Source organism: Rissa tridactyla, chromosome 2, assembly GCF_028500815.1.
Source record: "Rissa tridactyla isolate bRisTri1 chromosome 2, bRisTri1.patW.cur.20221130, whole genome shotgun sequence".
Lineage (NCBI taxonomy): Eukaryota > Metazoa > Chordata > Aves > Charadriiformes > Laridae > Rissa > Rissa tridactyla.
Window position 1 is genome coordinate 81,699,995 of NC_071467.1, and position 17,629 is coordinate 81,717,623.

The window sequence follows — 17,629 nt, forward strand, 5'->3', positions numbered from 1 at the left end:
TCTGTGCGTTATTATGCTATATTTATACTGTATATTCTGTTGTTTACATGCCAGAAAAGATGTAAAATGAAACAGAGGCAGCCCAAAATGTTAACGTTCCTTTGCGGATGGGAAAAAGACTGCCAGCTGTAAGCTGCTGAAAGTAACTTAATTTGAGAGCAGCTCTCTCCAGACTTTTCTATTACCCTTTGAAAAATTAGAAAATAGCTTAACTCTACAGCGAATTGGAGTGCAAGGTCTAACAAACATTTTTTTGTTATTTTGTGTATTTAGCAAACTCTGATTCACCCAGTACCTTTCATGTACAGAAAGCTGTGAAAGTAGGGCAGGCTGACACAGCTGTAGACTGAATCCCTCCGGTAGGAAAGTTCATCATCTGTATCAAACCTGGAGTCAAAATCTTCTTCACTGTCTTCAAACTACAGAAGAGAGGAATAAAGGTGAAACGATCTCTCAGGAAGGAGTTTAGATGAAAATGGTTTAGGAGTCTTCAGCTAAATCATCTTATGTTGTATCGGAAGGACATGACTCCTCGTTGCTTTTCGTCCAGGTCAGAAAGGAAGGAGTACACCGCAGGAAGTTGCAGCTGGTCCCGTCTGATTATACACTAGCTCTAATGTCAGGTAACGAATCTAGGAAACAGCTTTGTAGCTGCTGAGGAAAGTTATCCCTTCGCAAGACCATGGCCAGCATATACTACCTTGTGCTACCTCCCTCCATCATTGAAGTGCTGTGGGTAACAGCTTAGAAAAGTCTTGAAAAAGAAACATATTCCACAAGCTGTGGTAATGGCTTCCTCCACCCTTACCCCAAATAATAAGAATTTCTGTTCTGTATCTGACGCACACCCAGAGTCGCGCAACAGGAAGGAGTCCTCAACACAGACAGCTAAAAGTGTTTTCTCTCCGGCAAGAACTGTCAACTTATCGCAACGACCATGGTGGCTCTTTGACTGGCTTTCATAACCTCAACTGTAACAGATATTTTAGTGTTAGCATTCAGCCAGCGTTGCTGAAATACTTCTTCACTTTCCCAGACACACAGTCGCACAGAAGTATTCTGTGACAGGTAGAGGGAATCATATTCTTCCAAAAATATTTGCAGGAGCAAAGCCCACATTACGCTCAGTAAATGGCACCGAGAAAGAGCTGCTCAGTATGAGTGTCTGCCTCAATAATTTTAGCCATCATGTGAAATTTATTCTCCAAGTCATCTGAAAATTCACCTGGCATTTCAGGGACTTCTGCAAACAGCTTATTGCTCCATACTGCTGCAACTTGCATCTGTAACTGAATTTGTTTTTCCAAAATCAATTCCCCACCATACTACTGGTACTCCTCCCTTGAAACACAGATGCACACAGAAGAAGTGTGCTTATGAATTGCACCCAAGGCCGTGCATCGAGCTCCTCGCCAAATAGCGTGCAGTTCTGCATTAAAACAGATGGAACCATATCCTTGCATAAGCCTAGGACTGCAAGCAGCATCCCAGCTGCCTCTAACTCTAATGCACTCACCCCAGTGGCATCTAGATGGCAAAAGACAACTATGTCCATACGCAGCCTAAGCAAGTCAAACTACACAACACAGACATTTATTTGTAAGAACAGCCACAGTGACTCTACGGCTGCCCAGTGGGAAAAAAACCCCACCCAAAATAAATCAGAAAGCACGTATCAATTATTAGATAATAAAACCAGTGATACTTACAGAAGACTGAGCTCCTTCAGAGCTAAATCGGTATGCTCCAGAGCTATTGTAGGTCCCCACTGAGCATCGGTAGTCCGGTGACCACTGGCTACTGTGCGAATTAGAGAAGGTCACACTGCTACCAGAAGTAATAGCACCATCTTCATAATCGTCTTGGTCATAATCATAGTCTCCATCGGGAGAAATAAGTTCCACAGAATTTGGGGGTCTACACGATACATTTTCTGGCATGCAGTACGTGGATTCACCACTTGAAGAGTTGTGGAGACTGACCGTATCGTGGGTAGGAGGTATAAGCATGGTGTTGCTAGCAGCAGGAATTGTTGGCACCACAGTATCATTCATATAGGGATCCTCTTCTGAGGAATCATCACTTGTTCTGATGCCACTGGTCCTTTGATCAGAATGGCCATGCTCACTGGGGTTGGGCGAATCCTTAAATGCATCATCATCAGCTTCAAAGCCCTCATCTACCTCCTCCTCAGGATATGGCTGGCTGAAGTTAAAGTTGGGCTTTTCACTGCAGGCATTTCCAGTCTGTTCAGTCAGCTCAGCAGGATACCCATTGCCCACAGAGAGAGACCTCTCAATGTTTCGGACACATTCATCAATCTCGTCAAAGTTCAGAGATTCCAGGAACTCCTGGGCTGCTCGACAGGCTTCGTCCTCGAGCCGCCGGAGTTCCTCGTCTCGAAGCTGCTGCAGCCTCTGTAGTGAAGCCTCTGTCAAGGATAGCTCCTGCTGCTTCTTCACACGCTGCAGGTCTTCAATTTCTTTTTCCAGACGCAGGATTTCTTCAACCTGCCTGCTTTCTTTCTGCTTCTCCACCTCTTGCTTCAGCTCTGCCTCCTTCTGGGCTTTCTGAATGGCAGCCAGTTCCTGCTTCTTTCTCTCTTCTTCAGCCTGCATTCAAAATAAAATAAAATAAAAAATTAAAAGAAAATAAAATGAGGCCCCTCAATGCAAGTTTCCTTTTAAAAATTTGTTTATTTCTAAAGCACTACTGTCCCAACATGCTGTTCATTTAAAAGGACCCTTATCCCTACCTCAGAAACAAAAGAAAAGGAAAGAAAAATGAAAGTATGATTGCATTTGCTCACAGATACTGGACAGCTGAAATACATGCAGAAAGTTCAAACTTTGCCAGAAATTAAATGAAGCATGAGGTGAAAGAAATTTCCATGCAAACAACTGTTTGCAAGTTTCCTTTGGCTTTATCTGCCAACTCCTATAAGAAGTTTGGTTTAAATGCCACAGATGCCTCTTATTTTTTTAATGGCTGGGTTGAGATACTCAAGTAAACAGGATGGCTGAAAGCAGTAAGAATATAATTTACCTGCTGGGCAAGACGCTCTGCTTCTTGCCTTTGTCTTTCCCTAAAATTGAGGGAAGCAGAGAAGTTAGTAAGTCAAGCTCAACATAAGCTCATCACGTACCTTTGCTAGGGCAGTATCTCAACTTGCAGAGATCATCTGCCACATGGAAAAGACAGCCAAAAAATAAGGTCACCAAGGAATATGCGAATATGAAACTACCATGATAGCTACGTGCATCTTTTATCAAAAGAACCAAAGGTTTCCAAAATCACTTGATCAAGAACAGCCTGAAATAAAGGCGATTCGGACCAAAATCTAATACGGCACTGCCAGGAGAGTGCTGCACGACAGCATACTGCACCTTTCTTCCTCCTCTCTTCTTCTTTCCTCCTCTTGTCTCTGCTTCTCCTCTAGTCGCTCCCTGTAAACACGTCGAGCAAGCTGGCCTCGCCGCTGCTTCTGAAGGATTATGGCTGCTTTCTTCAGGCACAGGAACTTTTTCCTACCACTGAACGCTCTGTAGTTCTTCTGTATCACAACCACATAGTAGAGAACCTTCCTATACCGCTTTCTGGGAGATAAGAAAAAAAAAAAACCAAACATGCAAATTTCTAAGGAAACAAGGAATTAATAAGCAGTCGCAAGAAGTCTTGCCATGGTGACCTGCAGGAACGACCCCATGGTAGCAAAACAATTTATTATTTCTAGCTTTGTGATGGTTTCTCCATTCTTGTTCACATTCTCCTTCATTTGAAAGGGATTCTCCCATTTCTGTGACAGGGCTGTCTGTGTCTTCAATAAGGAAATGCACATTACCCGTCTTACATATTCTTATGTCCCTGACAAAGAGATGCTAAAAAGACAGGCCTGTGTGTGTGCACACATGCAGAGAAAGAATATACATAGTTATTCCATATCTCTGAAAAGAAAGATCATGAACAGCAGGATAGCTCTGTCATTAAAAAAGGAATGTAGCTTTTAAGCAACATAGTGGTCAGAATATAAGGACAGGACTAATATACGCATGAAGAGAAATTACCCCATTATGCAAACAAGTTTCCTTAAACTGTCTACTGATTTGTAGAAAAAGCAGAGAAATAAACAGATGGGATGAGCAACTCCACCTAACACACAATGCATGAGGCCAGGTAAACAAGTGAAACATTAATCAGTTACCTAATGTCGTGGTTCTTTAAGAACTAAACTAATTAGTTTTATTTGCCTTCTCTTTTCTTACCATGACGAAGCAAAGATAAATCTGAATCTCAGCTGGTAACTTGGAGCAGCCCCACTAGGTGCCATCCAGCTAGAGTTCCTACCATGGATCTAATGCCATGATACAATTATACGGGTACTGGCTGACCTCCAAACTTCTATACTGTCCTATTCATTATACTAAAACAATCCAAACTCTATTTTCTTTTATTCCTGGGTCTGGCAAAGATACCAGCTGCTATTTTTCAAAAGCCACTTACAGGATTTGGATGCCTGGTCCCTAAGAAAAGTTAACAGTTGTGCCAGAAGGATTTAATTCCATGGCACCCCAGCCATTTATTCCAAAGCTTGATTATTAATATTCTCATTTAGTCACTTACCGGGCCGCATAACCTAAGATGTGCGCTCGGATAATCATTGCTGCCTTGGTGACTTCCACCTCTCGCTGTTTCTCCAGCTTGTGTTCCAAGGACTCCCGGAGAAACACCTACACAAGAAAACTTCTGGCTTAACCACTCGTGGAGAGCATCATATATAAAGGACAGCCAGGATGCTGCCAATGTCAGTCTGAGTAGCAAGCCCCAGCTTTGAACTCAGAGACGAACATACCGTTTCAACAGAAAAGAAAAAAACAAAACGTATTCCTCTTAAAAGAAAATACCTGCAGATGATCCTCTGACTTTGAATTTCAGTGGGAAAAGCCTGATTACACTAATGGAAATTTTAATTAGAAGCAGGGTTTTTCCAAAAGCAACATAATTACTGGAATCATGAAACAGCTTTTCCCACCAAAGAGCAACATGGGCCAAAGAAGTTGTAGGACTTAGCATGAACTTCCTGATTTGAGGAGCACAAATACCACCCCAGTAATTTAGCTGTTTCACAGTAACACCAGGGTCCACAACCCCTTACAAGCCTCATTGCTTCAAACGACATTGCTATAAGCCTGTGGAAGTAAGCGGAAATTAGAGTGGTTTCATAGTTGGGTTGACTCGACTGCGTTTTCCTGGTCATTAGAGGGGGAGAGAGACACTCCACCACCGCCATCCACCCATCCAGGCTCTCAGCTGAGCGCTGAATGGGGCCATTCACTGGACTACCTCTTAGAGGCAGGTTTAGCCCACGGCATTGCCATATATTGAGCTATCCTGGCTTATTTCGCCTTAAATGAATGAAACTGCTTCTCCAGCCAAGCAGAGGCGTGGGGGGTGCAGCTTCCCTCTTCCACCCGCCTTGATGTCTGCTCTTTACTGGGCACCCACGAAACCCTGAGCCATCTCCTGCCAGCCCTTTATCCAGGCCTTCTCAACTTTTCCTTTTGGAAAGGAAATCTGCTGCTGTCAGCTAAAGGTGGCAGCAGCCTGGCACGCTGCTGCCTAAGACATGAGCGGCTGGAAACGTGCAGTTCAGTGATACTTTGATTATCCGGGGTGAGCCAGGCAACACATCGCAACGTGGCGATGAGGAAAGTGTACGGACAGCGTGGGCTCTGCTAAGGGAGGAAGGATACAAAGACATCTAAAAGCAGGAATGCTTCCTTGAAGTGTTTTTGTTTTTTTCTTGCTGTGAATCCAAAAAAAAAAAAAAGAAAGAAAGAAAGAAAGAAAAATATGCACTTTTGGGGATGTTCAAGTAGGAAAAAGGTAGTTTTTCCCTCTGTGTTTAGGGGAAAAAAACTCCCATCATCAAAGCCAAAGCAGCATGGTTCCTGAGGAGGTGCAGAGTTGTGAGTTTTGAATGTAGCTAGAACGGGGCTACATTTTACCACAAATTACCCAACAGTAAGGAACATAAAAAAGCTCCACAGAAAGTCCCAGTGTTCCAGTATCTGAGTTGTATGGAGCACCTCTTTCTATGTGAAGTTTTTAGGCATGGCAAAAGCCATTTCTTTCACTCAGTGGGCAATCTGTCTGCTCTACACACACTGGCTTTAAAAATACAACAAAATTCCGCTTCAGAAAGGCATTCAGCTACTTCCTGAACAAAAATGGATGTTCAGCACATGTTAATGAATGCCCGGTGTAATGCCTTTTCCCGAGCAGGTGCATTGCAGCTTGAGATGTAAAGGACAAGAAAAAAAAAATTACACCGAAGCTAAATCATCGCAGTGTTGTTACTACCCTTTTTCAATAACACAGGCAGGACAGTGCCCCATCCCATGTTCAGTCTGAAACCAAGCCCTCTTGTTCTCTTCTACAATAAGCTGTTTATGAAAACTCTTCCAAATGTGTAGCAGCTCCTGGGGGAGGATGAGCCCAGGGAAGTTACAAGAGAGCTCTGGCTCCTGCTGAGGTCCTGATGAGCAGCTGGTTAAAACAATTTCAGGTTCTGATAAATATATGTCCCTAAGATGCCAAAGCACCGTCTGAGGTCCGTGTGTAAATACTGTTAATATACATCTGAAAGTATAATGGGAAGCACAGCCCAGCGGCGTAACATCATCACTATTATCTGTAAGCCATTGTCTACAAAAGTGGGATGAAAGATGACTCCAATTGTCATCAGAATATTTCAGATTCTGTCTCTTACAATAGCTGTAAAATGACGAGATCAACTTTCCCAATAGCACCTCCGAGACTCCTTAACTGTGCAGAGGAGTGGAGGAAACGCTTCAAAACTATGCAGCTGTGGGGAGAAGAGAATGAGGAGGAAGGGTGTTTCACACAGAAATCAATCAGATTTTACAAAATATTTTTGCTACCTTATGATAACGAGAAAGTTTCACAATTCTACCAATTGACAGGAAAACTGCAAGCACAACACACAATTCAGCAAACTTTACGTATGGATCTGGTTTTCATTCTCTCTCCGCTACAGACGCCCTGGGAGCACCCACAGGAGTTACCCAGAGAAAAAAAGAAGGGAAGGTTATCTGCAGAGGCCTGGGGGGTGATCCTTGGCAGTGATGGCCTGATATCTCTCCAGTCCCTTGCACCAGGTGTTTTTAATATTTAGGAAACCTCAAATCCTGCGTTGGGGAATCTTCTCCTGAGTATGCAGTGCTTTCACAGTATTTGTTCAGTTCAAGAGCACAAATTCGCAAGGAGGGAAGCTCTGCGCACACCTGTTGTCCAAAATCAGACTTGCAAAATGAGCATGCAAAAACACCCGGACTGTTTTATTTCTCAAATTAGAATCCATTCTTTTAATTAAAATAATTAGAATTTTTTTTTGGAAGAAAAAAAAGTTGTGGACAAAGTTCAGATCGTCCAGTAGGACGTACATCGAGGTCTAATATAGGTAGGACATATATCAAGGTACTTCTGAAAAAGACTCTTCAGACTCAGATGGCAAACGCACTTAGAGCTCAACTCTGACACACGAACACTGGCTAAATCAGCCACTGAGCAGGTATCACCCAGGTGGGTTTACGAGTATGAGTGAGGCTCCCTGCAGAACAAAAGTGTTAGCTCACATGCTCGATGCTTCTGAAAATGATAAAATCCAGCTACCACATTTTAAGTCCTGATCCTCACCAGCGCTATTGTTTGTGAGCAGTGGCAGAAAATTCAAGTGGGCTCTTTCTCCACGAGTGAAATCGCCAGTCAGTGTCTAAGTGCCTTAGCAAATTCCTCAGCACAACAATTAATTGTTGCTATAAGGGCTTCAAGACACCAACAGGCATGCGCAGCTTCTTTTAAGGCCACAAGTAATTACCATTACAACTACATCTCTGCAGCTGGGCGGTCTAAATCCTGTCCCCTCAGCTTTGTATAAGCACCAGCCCCACAATATGCAGAATCAGATAATTTTACCTTATTTTTTCCAAGCTGCCATTCAGTGCTTGTGTTGTCATACAGACGAAGTAGGACGGCACATTTCTCATGTAAATCTTCAGGCAGAGTTAAGTTTCTCATGAGGACTTTATACCTGGCAACCAAAAGTATTTATTACCTCATTTAAGAGACAAGTTCTATTTTTGCCATATGATTTTTTTTTTGTTATTAGATTTTCACTTTATTCCTCAACATGGAAACGTTGATTTGGTACCCGTGAATTGCATCTGAAGTGCACAAGTCAGTGCGTTTACCTTTTATAAAAGTCTTGAAAGGGCCTCCGGACTGGGAAACCAGCCCTCCGAATCCTGACTGTCTCCAACATCCCCGAATAGCGCAGCTGGTTAAGCACCACTGTCTGATCAAACTGGTCTGGCATCTGAAACGAGCAGGTTCAAAACAAGGGTTTTAATAGCAATGGTTAGAGATGTCAGGGGAAATAAACAAAGGGCAAATTACAGGAATCTGAAACGCACAAAAGCTACAAACTGGCTACACAATGTCTTAAAGGACAAGAGCAGTTCTGAGCATATAAAAATATATCTACAGGATGGAAATAAAGGGGTAATTACACAATATCCTTTCCATAGACACAACATTTAAAGCCATTTAATGCAATCAGGCCTCTCTTTCCGTTTCAGGTATACTCGCAGGCCATTGCTGTGCAGGAAGAAACGACAGGAAGAAGCCCAGGCAGCTAACAGGTCAGCAGCTATAAGCTTGACTATTTTCCCTCTTTAGCAACTGAATTTACAGTCCCTGTAGATGATCCCAAATGTTTAAGATACACAAATACAGTGGTGTGATACAGTTTTAGAAAAAAAAAAAAAACACAAAACAAACCCACAACAAAACAAAAAGGGCAGAAAAGATTTAATTTTTAGTGTAGTCACAATTCATCTACTATGGTCAGGGATGGAAGTTTGCCAGTGGTACCTCAAATCTTAAATAAGCTGTATTTCAAAGAGTTTCTATTTGCTGCTATTCTGAACAGAAGAATTTTCATCTGTAAACAGAAAAAAAAAAATCTGCTTATCTGAAATAAGTTTCCCTTAGTTTGGATGCAGTTCTTCCAGCATCATTTTTCATTTAGAAAACGAATAACTCTACAGCCACTCAGTCATGAAAACCTGCGAATACTGATTAGTATATTCCTGCCCTTGGGAGCCAAAGGAATCCCCTCGTCCCACCTCAGAATCCCCCGAGTCACCTGCGCTTTCACCACGCTTTGAGGTAAACCAGCCACAGCCACACAAAGCTACTCAAGATACTGCTAATTGCTGTCTTGCAAAACGCTGGCAACCCCAACACCAAAATAACGCCATATGTAAATACCCCATTTAATCAGCCCAAACATCCACTTTAACCCATCAGGTCACCCTCCTGCAAAGCCATTTGCAGGGGTGGAGTACAGTGCTTAGCATCCCGCAAGAAGTAGTTCAGAAGGTGGGATCTCATAGATACAGTCAATGGTTTATATAAGATCTGAAGTCCTTCAGCTGATAGAAATGCCAGCAAGATCAAGCCCTGAGCAACTGTAAATCAGAGGACTCTCTGCGTGTTTATTAACTGGCTTTAATCATGCCTCTTGTTCAACTTAGCAAATAAATGACTCCCCGAAATTTTAACTTATACGAAGTACTTTCAGGAAAACACAGACCCAAAAGTTCATTTAAAATACCCAGTCTAAACTTTTCCACCAGCACCTTTATCCATAAAACAAAACACTGTGTGCTAGTGATGATACCTTTGAGTTGTTACTTAGGTAGCTTCAAAAATACCGATAGATTAGCTTCTACCTCCTTCCATTAAAAGGCAAAATGCCTAACCCGAAATGTCGCTACTCTTCCTTTCATTAATTTCTTTTCTGGAGCAGAGGTGAGAGACTCGTCTGGAGATGCCTCAGTCCTTCTGCACGGAGGTGTTGCAGAGCTGGGCGGGGGCAAGCCCTCCCCCAGCACTCACCGGTCCTCTGGCAGCGAGAGACTTCCCAACTTCTTCCTTTGGTACAGGGGCTAAATCTCATATGGAAAAACACCACAGCCCGGCCCCTCCTCCACAGCCAATAGCACTGAGCAAAAATGAAAACAATTTGTGCTTTAAGAAGCGGCTGGTCACCACGGTGAGCCGAGCCCTGTCCTGCCTGGGGTAATTAGCGCTGTGTGCCTGCAGGACCTGATCCAGCCCCAGCAGGCGGACGGGGGCTGCGGAGAAATTCAGGAACCCCAGGGAACTGGGGTTGTTCAGCCTGGAGAAAAGGAGGCTGAGGGGAGACCTTATCGCTCTCTACATCTACCTGAAAGGAGGCTGCAGAGAGGTGGGGGTCGGTCTCTTCTCCCAAGTAACAAGCAAAAGGACAAGAAGAAACAGCCTCAAATTGTGCCAGGGGAGGTTTAGACTGGATATTAGTTAAAATTTCTACGCAGAAAGGGTTATTAAGCATTGGAACAGGCTGCCCAGGGAAGTGGTGGAATCGCCAGCCCCAGAGGTATTTAAAAGATGGATAGACGTGGCGCTGAGGGACATGGTTTAGTGATGGTGTTCGTCAGTGTTCGGTTGATGGTTGGACGCGATGACCTGAAAGGTCCCTTTCCAACCCAGGCAATTCTATGATTCTGATTTCCATATCCACGTGTATAAAAAAAATTAATACTCCAGAGGGGAAAAATGCCTCTGCGAATGATGCGAACAAACTCTTCTTTCTCAACAATGCGCTTCACTTGTATTTTGCCACCACCAGTAAAATAACCACAAGCAAAATCTTTGTATCTTAGTGAACACGCAGTACGAACGCTTACAATAAAGGTACTGATACTGTCACGACTGGTACTGCCAACAGTGTTTTCCATAGGTGCCCACGCTATGGCAGCCAGGCGTGTTAGGGAACTAGCCTTCCTTTGAATGTCCCTGCACACCCCTGCCTGTCTGTTTCTGCACAGGCGGCTGATGATGCCGACAGGGAAGGGAACGGCTGAACACGGACGCAAGCACAAAGCACGAGGAGAAACATCTTCACCTTTTGCCTCATGTAACCCAAGGCTGATTGTGCCACAAATGGACACAGGTCAACAAATCTTTTTTTTTCTTTGACACTATACGTGTTCTCAGTCCTTTTACCCCACCTTTACTCGTTGGCTCAGGAGGTGACATTCTTCGCAAGACTTGCAAACAAACAGTATTTTCGGGGCAGTGAGACCAGGAAGCAGATGCACGGATGGGAGTGGGGATACACCAAAGCCAGGCAAAATTCTGGTGACACTACAGACGTGTCCCCCACAAGGCAGCCTCTCAATTTGCAAGGGAGCACCTCCTGCTTTGAGAGCCAGATGGCTGCTGCACCACCTAATGCTTTTATTGCCAGCCCCAGGCATTTAAAAAGCCAAAAGTCAGCCACAAGGCTGGCTTGAAAGCTTATGTTACTTTTTAGAAAAAACTTTCTCCTTCCATCCCTGTTTTCAGGCGCAGAGAAAAAGGCAACATTTTCATGATCTTTCTCCAGCGACTACAGAAGTCGGAAACAGCCCTGCTCTGTCACCAGAAGCTGGGACTGTCACACAGTCACCTACCTTCAGAAGCCTGCATTTTAAAGAGAAGCATGAAACACTGCAAGAGACGTTAACGCGGTATCCCAGCAGGGCAACATAAAGACCATCGCCATTTTAATTACATAAGCACACTCCTTTCACTTTACATTACTAGCTATTTTTAATTGCTCACAGAAACATGAGGCTATTAAATTGGAGGGTTAAATCCTGCCCTGGCGTATCACTGAAATTACATCTGCAACAAGTCTGGCTGCTTTGAGTAAACAGGGGGTGGTGGCAGGAGATGTGCTGGACTCCTATTTTACACTCTGAATACGGAGTACCAGAAGCTACTCCCCATCACCTGGGGGTTTCTGAGGGAGCCATCGCAGCAGCTCTTCAGTCCTCAGCAATGAGGAGAGCTGCAGCCGGTCAGAGAGGGGGACGAAACCCTACGCACTAAAATGCATCCAGGGTTTCCTAGATCTAAGGCAAGCAACCAGAAGAAGTAACAAACGCGGTGCTGTGCACAACACCACGGCATCCGGCATATCCACCTTATGACTTGGCGATACGTTGTACCTCTGGTAGTTTTACTCTGTGGATGAAGAGAATTTCAGCCTCAATTGCATAAACACTTGCAGGCAGGGATAAACTTAAGCATAACTTCCAGTCAGCAGGACTCCTCGTACTTAAAAGACCAACTGCACGTTCACTTATTGAACCAGAGCGCAAGTACTGTATATACCCCACTATTAAACTGCAGACACTTCTAAGACAGAGGATGATGACCATCTCCACCCGAACGATGCTCAACGCAGCACTAAGGAGTTAAATTTGCAATGGTAAAAAATCTCCATGCAAAGAGCGACCTGTGCAGCTGATGTTCAAGTCTTGTAGCTTTACTGGTGCTCCTTCAGACTTCCCGTGGTAAGCAAGCTAACTTTCGGATTTATACCAAAGTAACACAGGACAGGACTCTCCGGGGCCTGCTAAATTTTTACTGGTGTTGCTGTGAAAACTGTACTCGTTTCACAAATGAACACTTGGGAAGAAATTGTATTCTGCAGGAAAATGTCAGATAGACAACAGAACCGTAACTGATTTTAAAACAATATGTCTTCCAAAGTAAAAATTTGAAGGTAAGACTCCTGCAAAGTAAGATCAACTTTATAAAAGAGAAGGCAACAGAACTGATAGCTTCCAAAATTGTCCAAGAGATGCAATCAACTTCAAATCAACTTAATTTTCAATAGGTATTTTACTTTTATGAAAGAGTGGCAGCTCTAAACCACTCTAACACAAAAAAATCGCCAGACAAGGGCTAGACTCACGTGGGTCACAGCCTTGTTGGGGCACTGAGCAACATCAATGTGACATTAATAGCTACAAGTCAGGTCTGCTCTACTTGATAAAGGTGTTTTTTGTGGTGCACTCTTTCGTAGCACAACTTGTAATGTATCATTTCCTGAATCCAAAAGTCTCCGGTGAATTTGCTCCAGACGGCACCAAAGCCAAGGCTTTAATGCGACCTGGAGTCTCTGCTGGCGAGACTCCGGCTCCTTGAGCTGCTAAATGCTTGCTCTGATCTGATGTGAGCCTCCTAAAGGGCAAAGCTTCTGCCTGCAATCACAATTAGAAGGAGCCATTAGGACAGACATCTAACACCTACACATAATTTTCATGATAAAATAGTTCCTTAGACTACAGTCTGACTGAGGCTCGAAAAAACACCGTCCCTTTTCCCTGGACATCACCCTTAGTGGAGACCTCAAGCATCGAGTAACACACAAGGAGAACACAACATTGTTTTGTTCTGCGCATCATTTGCTCCTTTAAAACACAGAGGATAGCTGACTTCCCCTGCGGAAATCCTTCTTCCTCCTTGAACCACTGCCTCCCTCAGAATAAATAGCACAGGCACGATAATGACGGATTACGGCAGCTTCACGGATTTCATGTAGGCAGGAGGAACTTCACAGAGACACTTGGAGCCGGGGGGGGGAACCCCAGCCCCTTGTTTTTAGATTCTCAGTGACATCTTGAGTAAGCCTATGTCAGCTTTGCTACTGTGTCTCAGGTGTGTTGATTTTCCTGGCTTAGCCAAGTGTTTTGTGGAAGACGGGTACAGAGAAAGAAAAGACGAAAAACAGGAAAGAGGATGTGGAAAAAGTAATTTCTTATTTAAAAACCAACAACTTTTCTCAATGTCTTACTTTTTTAAATCTGCTCTTTTACTCCTGAAATGAAGTCTTGGCAATTTTACTCTGGAGAAAAGCAGCAGAAATTAAAAGGAGGTCAGTCCTCCCCTGCTTTAGAATGGATTTTGAACTTGTTTACACATCCTAATGTGTACTGATATTTCTTCAGAAATATGGTGACTTATTAAGCCAGATCTTTCTGAAACAGTCCCCATGGTCTTCTGATCTCAGTCACCAGCTGCACGAGTCAAAACCAACGCTCCAGGCTTTTCCCCCCAAACAAATCTGAAAAGTGTGAATAAATTAACTTCTAATATAATAACTTCTAATCTAGCTGCACCGATATGAAAATGTCTGCATGCCCATTGTTTGCCTTTTGTAAACCACATTACGCTCAGTGATTCTTATCCATACGCGCTGCTCGGCAGCCTCTACTCGTGCCGAGGATTCAAGCCAGTAATCTGAGAGAAGTGAAAGGGCAATGCCTGCACCAGCCACAGGAGAATGCTCTGCAAAGCCAGGACGGGCAGGGCGCGGGCAACCTCCCTGTCAAGTCCAGAGACTTCAGCTGCAGCGCCATGTCGGTCACCCTCCTGCCGCCAACAGACCATTTCCTCCCCTGCTCTTCCAGCCATCATTTCTTCAGTCGCTTGCAGTGTAAACTTTGATGGCATCAGCTTATTCAACAGAGTTTCGACCTCAGAGTTGCTGCGCTTCCAGCCCAAGGAGCATTAAAACCTGTGCGTGTCCTGCCCAAGGACCTGGAGCATCAGGTCCCGCTGACCTAAGAGTATGCGTATTTCAAGGAAAGAAACCCTCTACAGTCTTCTCCAGCAGGCGGCTAGCTCTAACTGGAACAGGTTCAGGTCAAAACATAGACAAGGTTGATGCCTGCTTTGTTTTTGAAGACATTCCCTTACTGTCCCAGAGTATTTGTGTCCACAGACAAACACCGTAAGAGTATAGGAGAATAAAAACAAAGAACATGCCACAGCTAAAATGTTTATTTGGTATTTCTACTGAATAGCACGGGCAAGTCAAGGAATATTTGGATAAACCTGACATTACGGAAAGTGTTTTGCATGCTCAAAGTTCTCCTGCCCTTTAGCCACACACCCACCCCAAAAACCCATGAAAAGCCTTTAAAAATTACAAACACTACTGGTGGTAACTTGCTAGCAAAAGAGCACGGGTATATTGCAACAACACTTGTGCCTCAAAAAATTCTGCTGCAAACTCCAGGCCGGATTTCACTGCAAACTCAGTAATGATGTGCTGGCTCTTTTATACAATCTCTACAGGTCTGAACGTGAAGGTCCTGCATTTACCAATAGCAAGTGTTTACATGATTAGCTGATCTTCTTTTCAACTCCAACTGCTGCATCTGACCTGCGTGACTTATCTTCCAGCCCGAAGTATTTCAGATAACAGACAGACTTCACAATTAGCCACTCTCATGCCACAGATTAGAGTTGCCCCTGCTAAAAATAAATAATACTGTATAGAAGGAACACTGTAGTTTTAGAGTTATTCTGCTATACCAAATCAGTCAAAAGAGAAGACTCAATAGACAAATGTGAAAATGCTCTTGTATTTATATTCTGCTTGTCACCCAGCTTACTTTACAATCAAGGGCATCTCAAGGATATTTTTAAGACAGCAGCCCGTTTAAGAGCTATGGAGCAGTACATTACCACACTGACCATTTGCACTCGTGTTTAAAGATTTCAACTAGGTCAAGACACTGCTGACTTAGACCCATCTACAAAGATGCTGCAGTCACCCTTCAGGTCCTGCTTGTCTATACATAGCAAAGATAAGAGCTGGAACTAGCTTCATTGTCGGAGAAAAGATGCTCAAATGGTTCTGACCGGCTTGCTGCGATTTTATGCTTTTGTCAATAAGGATCAATAAACTCACAATCCTGGGGCTATTTAATCTACTTTTCGTTAGTCATTGTCACTGAACTCTTGCATTTCAGCGTAAACTTCTTTTTGTTTGGTTTGCATGGACTAAAGGCTACCCCTGAGTAAACACACAACGGCCTCTTTGCGAGCCTTCCTTTCTAAAGGAATACAGAATTTCTTCTAAAGGAAGACAGAGTTTGTCTGCCTCTCTCATATAAGCCCAGAGGAACGCTACCTCCTCAAAAGAACAGTGTAATTTCTTACGCACTGTTTAAAACTTCACCGAATAGGAATGGATTGTGAAAGGCACAGGTTTGAACACTGCAGATATTTAAGTTTGCTAAGTGCGTGTTTAGAGCTGTCTATATGATTGCCTAAATCGTCAGCCGAAGGGAGCGAGGCCTTGTTGCTTGAATACATTATTCAGGGCGTCCATTGAAATGCACAGCAAGTCTCGGGCTGTTTGTCCCAGCAACTGCAGGACCAGCCATGTGGGACAGATGATTAAAAGCATTTGGGAAAAGAGGGATTTAAGTTTTGAAGCCGCTCTGGCAGGGTCTCAGCACGCTGACAGAAGGTGCAACCCGCAGCGTGGGCCCCAGCTGGAACTTTTCACGGACCCTCCTTCTCCACCTGTGAGTAATCTGTTGCCATTTCATCTGAGGTCATCCTCACTAAAGCCCCCAGTCCCTGCAGACTAAACCCCAGCCTGGCCTCATTCTCCCCACACTGTGACTGGTCAGCAGGCTCCTCCTGAAGAAAATCAATCAGGCTGCCGGATAGCCACAGACAAACCATGAAGAAACATGCTGTGAGGTACTAATTGCAAGGACAGCTGTCCTTCCTTACCCACCCCGTGTCAAGATGGCCAACACCAACGCCACCGCTGTTCATTACGATGGTCAAGAAAACAACGGCGCACACCGCTCCGTGTCCGCCAAGGCTGCACAAAGACCAGCTGTAGATGGTGAAACCCAGACACTTCACTTCAGCGATGACATCAAATAACTTACATGGACTGAGACCCCACCCTTATTTTTCTTTGTTTTGTTTTTTTTTTTTTAAATTTAATTTTCCCACTGTACTTTCACTTCTCCACACCAGACTTTTCACACACACCTTACAAGTTTTTTTTGTTATTTGATAGTTTATTGGCAGGCTGGGCATATAAGTCCATTTTTATACTTAAAAGCAGTAAATAATGTTTTAGGATGGTTCCTCTAACATCATTTCTTCAGATAATGGTGTTTAGTATCAAGCATTTATTCCTGAAAGATACCAAGTTTCATCAGGGGATCCTAATTAGATGAAAATACTTGAGAGATGCTGTTTAAGGTTAATTTCATCTTGCATGGCCAAAGTCTGACATAGCTGTAAAACCTTTTTTTGTAACAATCCATGTAAGAACCTAATTCTGTGTACTTCTAATATCTAGTGTAGCGTTACTACAAGTAATCTCACACTTGAATACGTGAAACCCTCCATGTAGCTGGTTCTCACTGAAATGCTGACACAGTATCACTTCAGCACTGCATCCTGAAATAGTATTGCAGATAACTTTGATCCGCATTATCGCAACTCTCCTTGCTTTCCTTGGTGACACGGAAGTGAGCAACCTTTTTTCAGACTGCAGCTCTATACAGGGGGGGAGAGGATACACAGGGATATCGCCTCCTCTTCTCCACTGCAGATAAGTAGAAAGGAGAAGGCAGAAGAACCTCACATCCAGCCAGAGCAGCTAGCGATGGCTGGCTGGAGGAAGCTAACATCACACCCCACAGAGGGACAAGAGACACCAACTCAAAGAGCACAAGCAGAGCAGAAGAGGACTCTAAATCCAAATTGCACTCTTTTCTCGGCTTCAGTCCTGGGCACCCACCTGCTGCTTCTCTAGGTCTGGTCACACCTTATTCCTTTAGGACCATGTGCCTGAATGCCATTTACGTCTTGAGACTCTTCTATTTTGGGGCATTGCTTTAAA

General features: G+C 43.8%; 1 protein-coding gene across 2 annotated transcripts in view; it reads right to left on the reverse strand.

The window, feature by feature from the left end:
- The window catches only part of MYO10 (myosin X), a 170,977-nt gene that overhangs the window by 24,294 nt on the left and 129,054 nt on the right, over nucleotides 1–17,629 (reverse strand). For both annotated transcript variants that reach the window (XM_054190799.1, XM_054190800.1), the window contains exons 20-26: nucleotides 8,271–8,395; nucleotides 7,996–8,110; nucleotides 4,621–4,727; nucleotides 3,387–3,596; nucleotides 3,046–3,085; nucleotides 1,710–2,612; nucleotides 296–419 (exon numbers count right to left, since the gene is read on the reverse strand). In XM_054190799.1, the coding sequence (XP_054046774.1) occupies nucleotides 296–419; nucleotides 1,710–2,612; nucleotides 3,046–3,085; nucleotides 3,387–3,596; nucleotides 4,621–4,727; nucleotides 7,996–8,110; nucleotides 8,271–8,395 (1,624 nt within the window). The remainder of the gene's footprint in view (nucleotides 1–295; nucleotides 420–1,709; nucleotides 2,613–3,045; nucleotides 3,086–3,386; nucleotides 3,597–4,620; nucleotides 4,728–7,995; nucleotides 8,111–8,270; nucleotides 8,396–17,629) is intronic.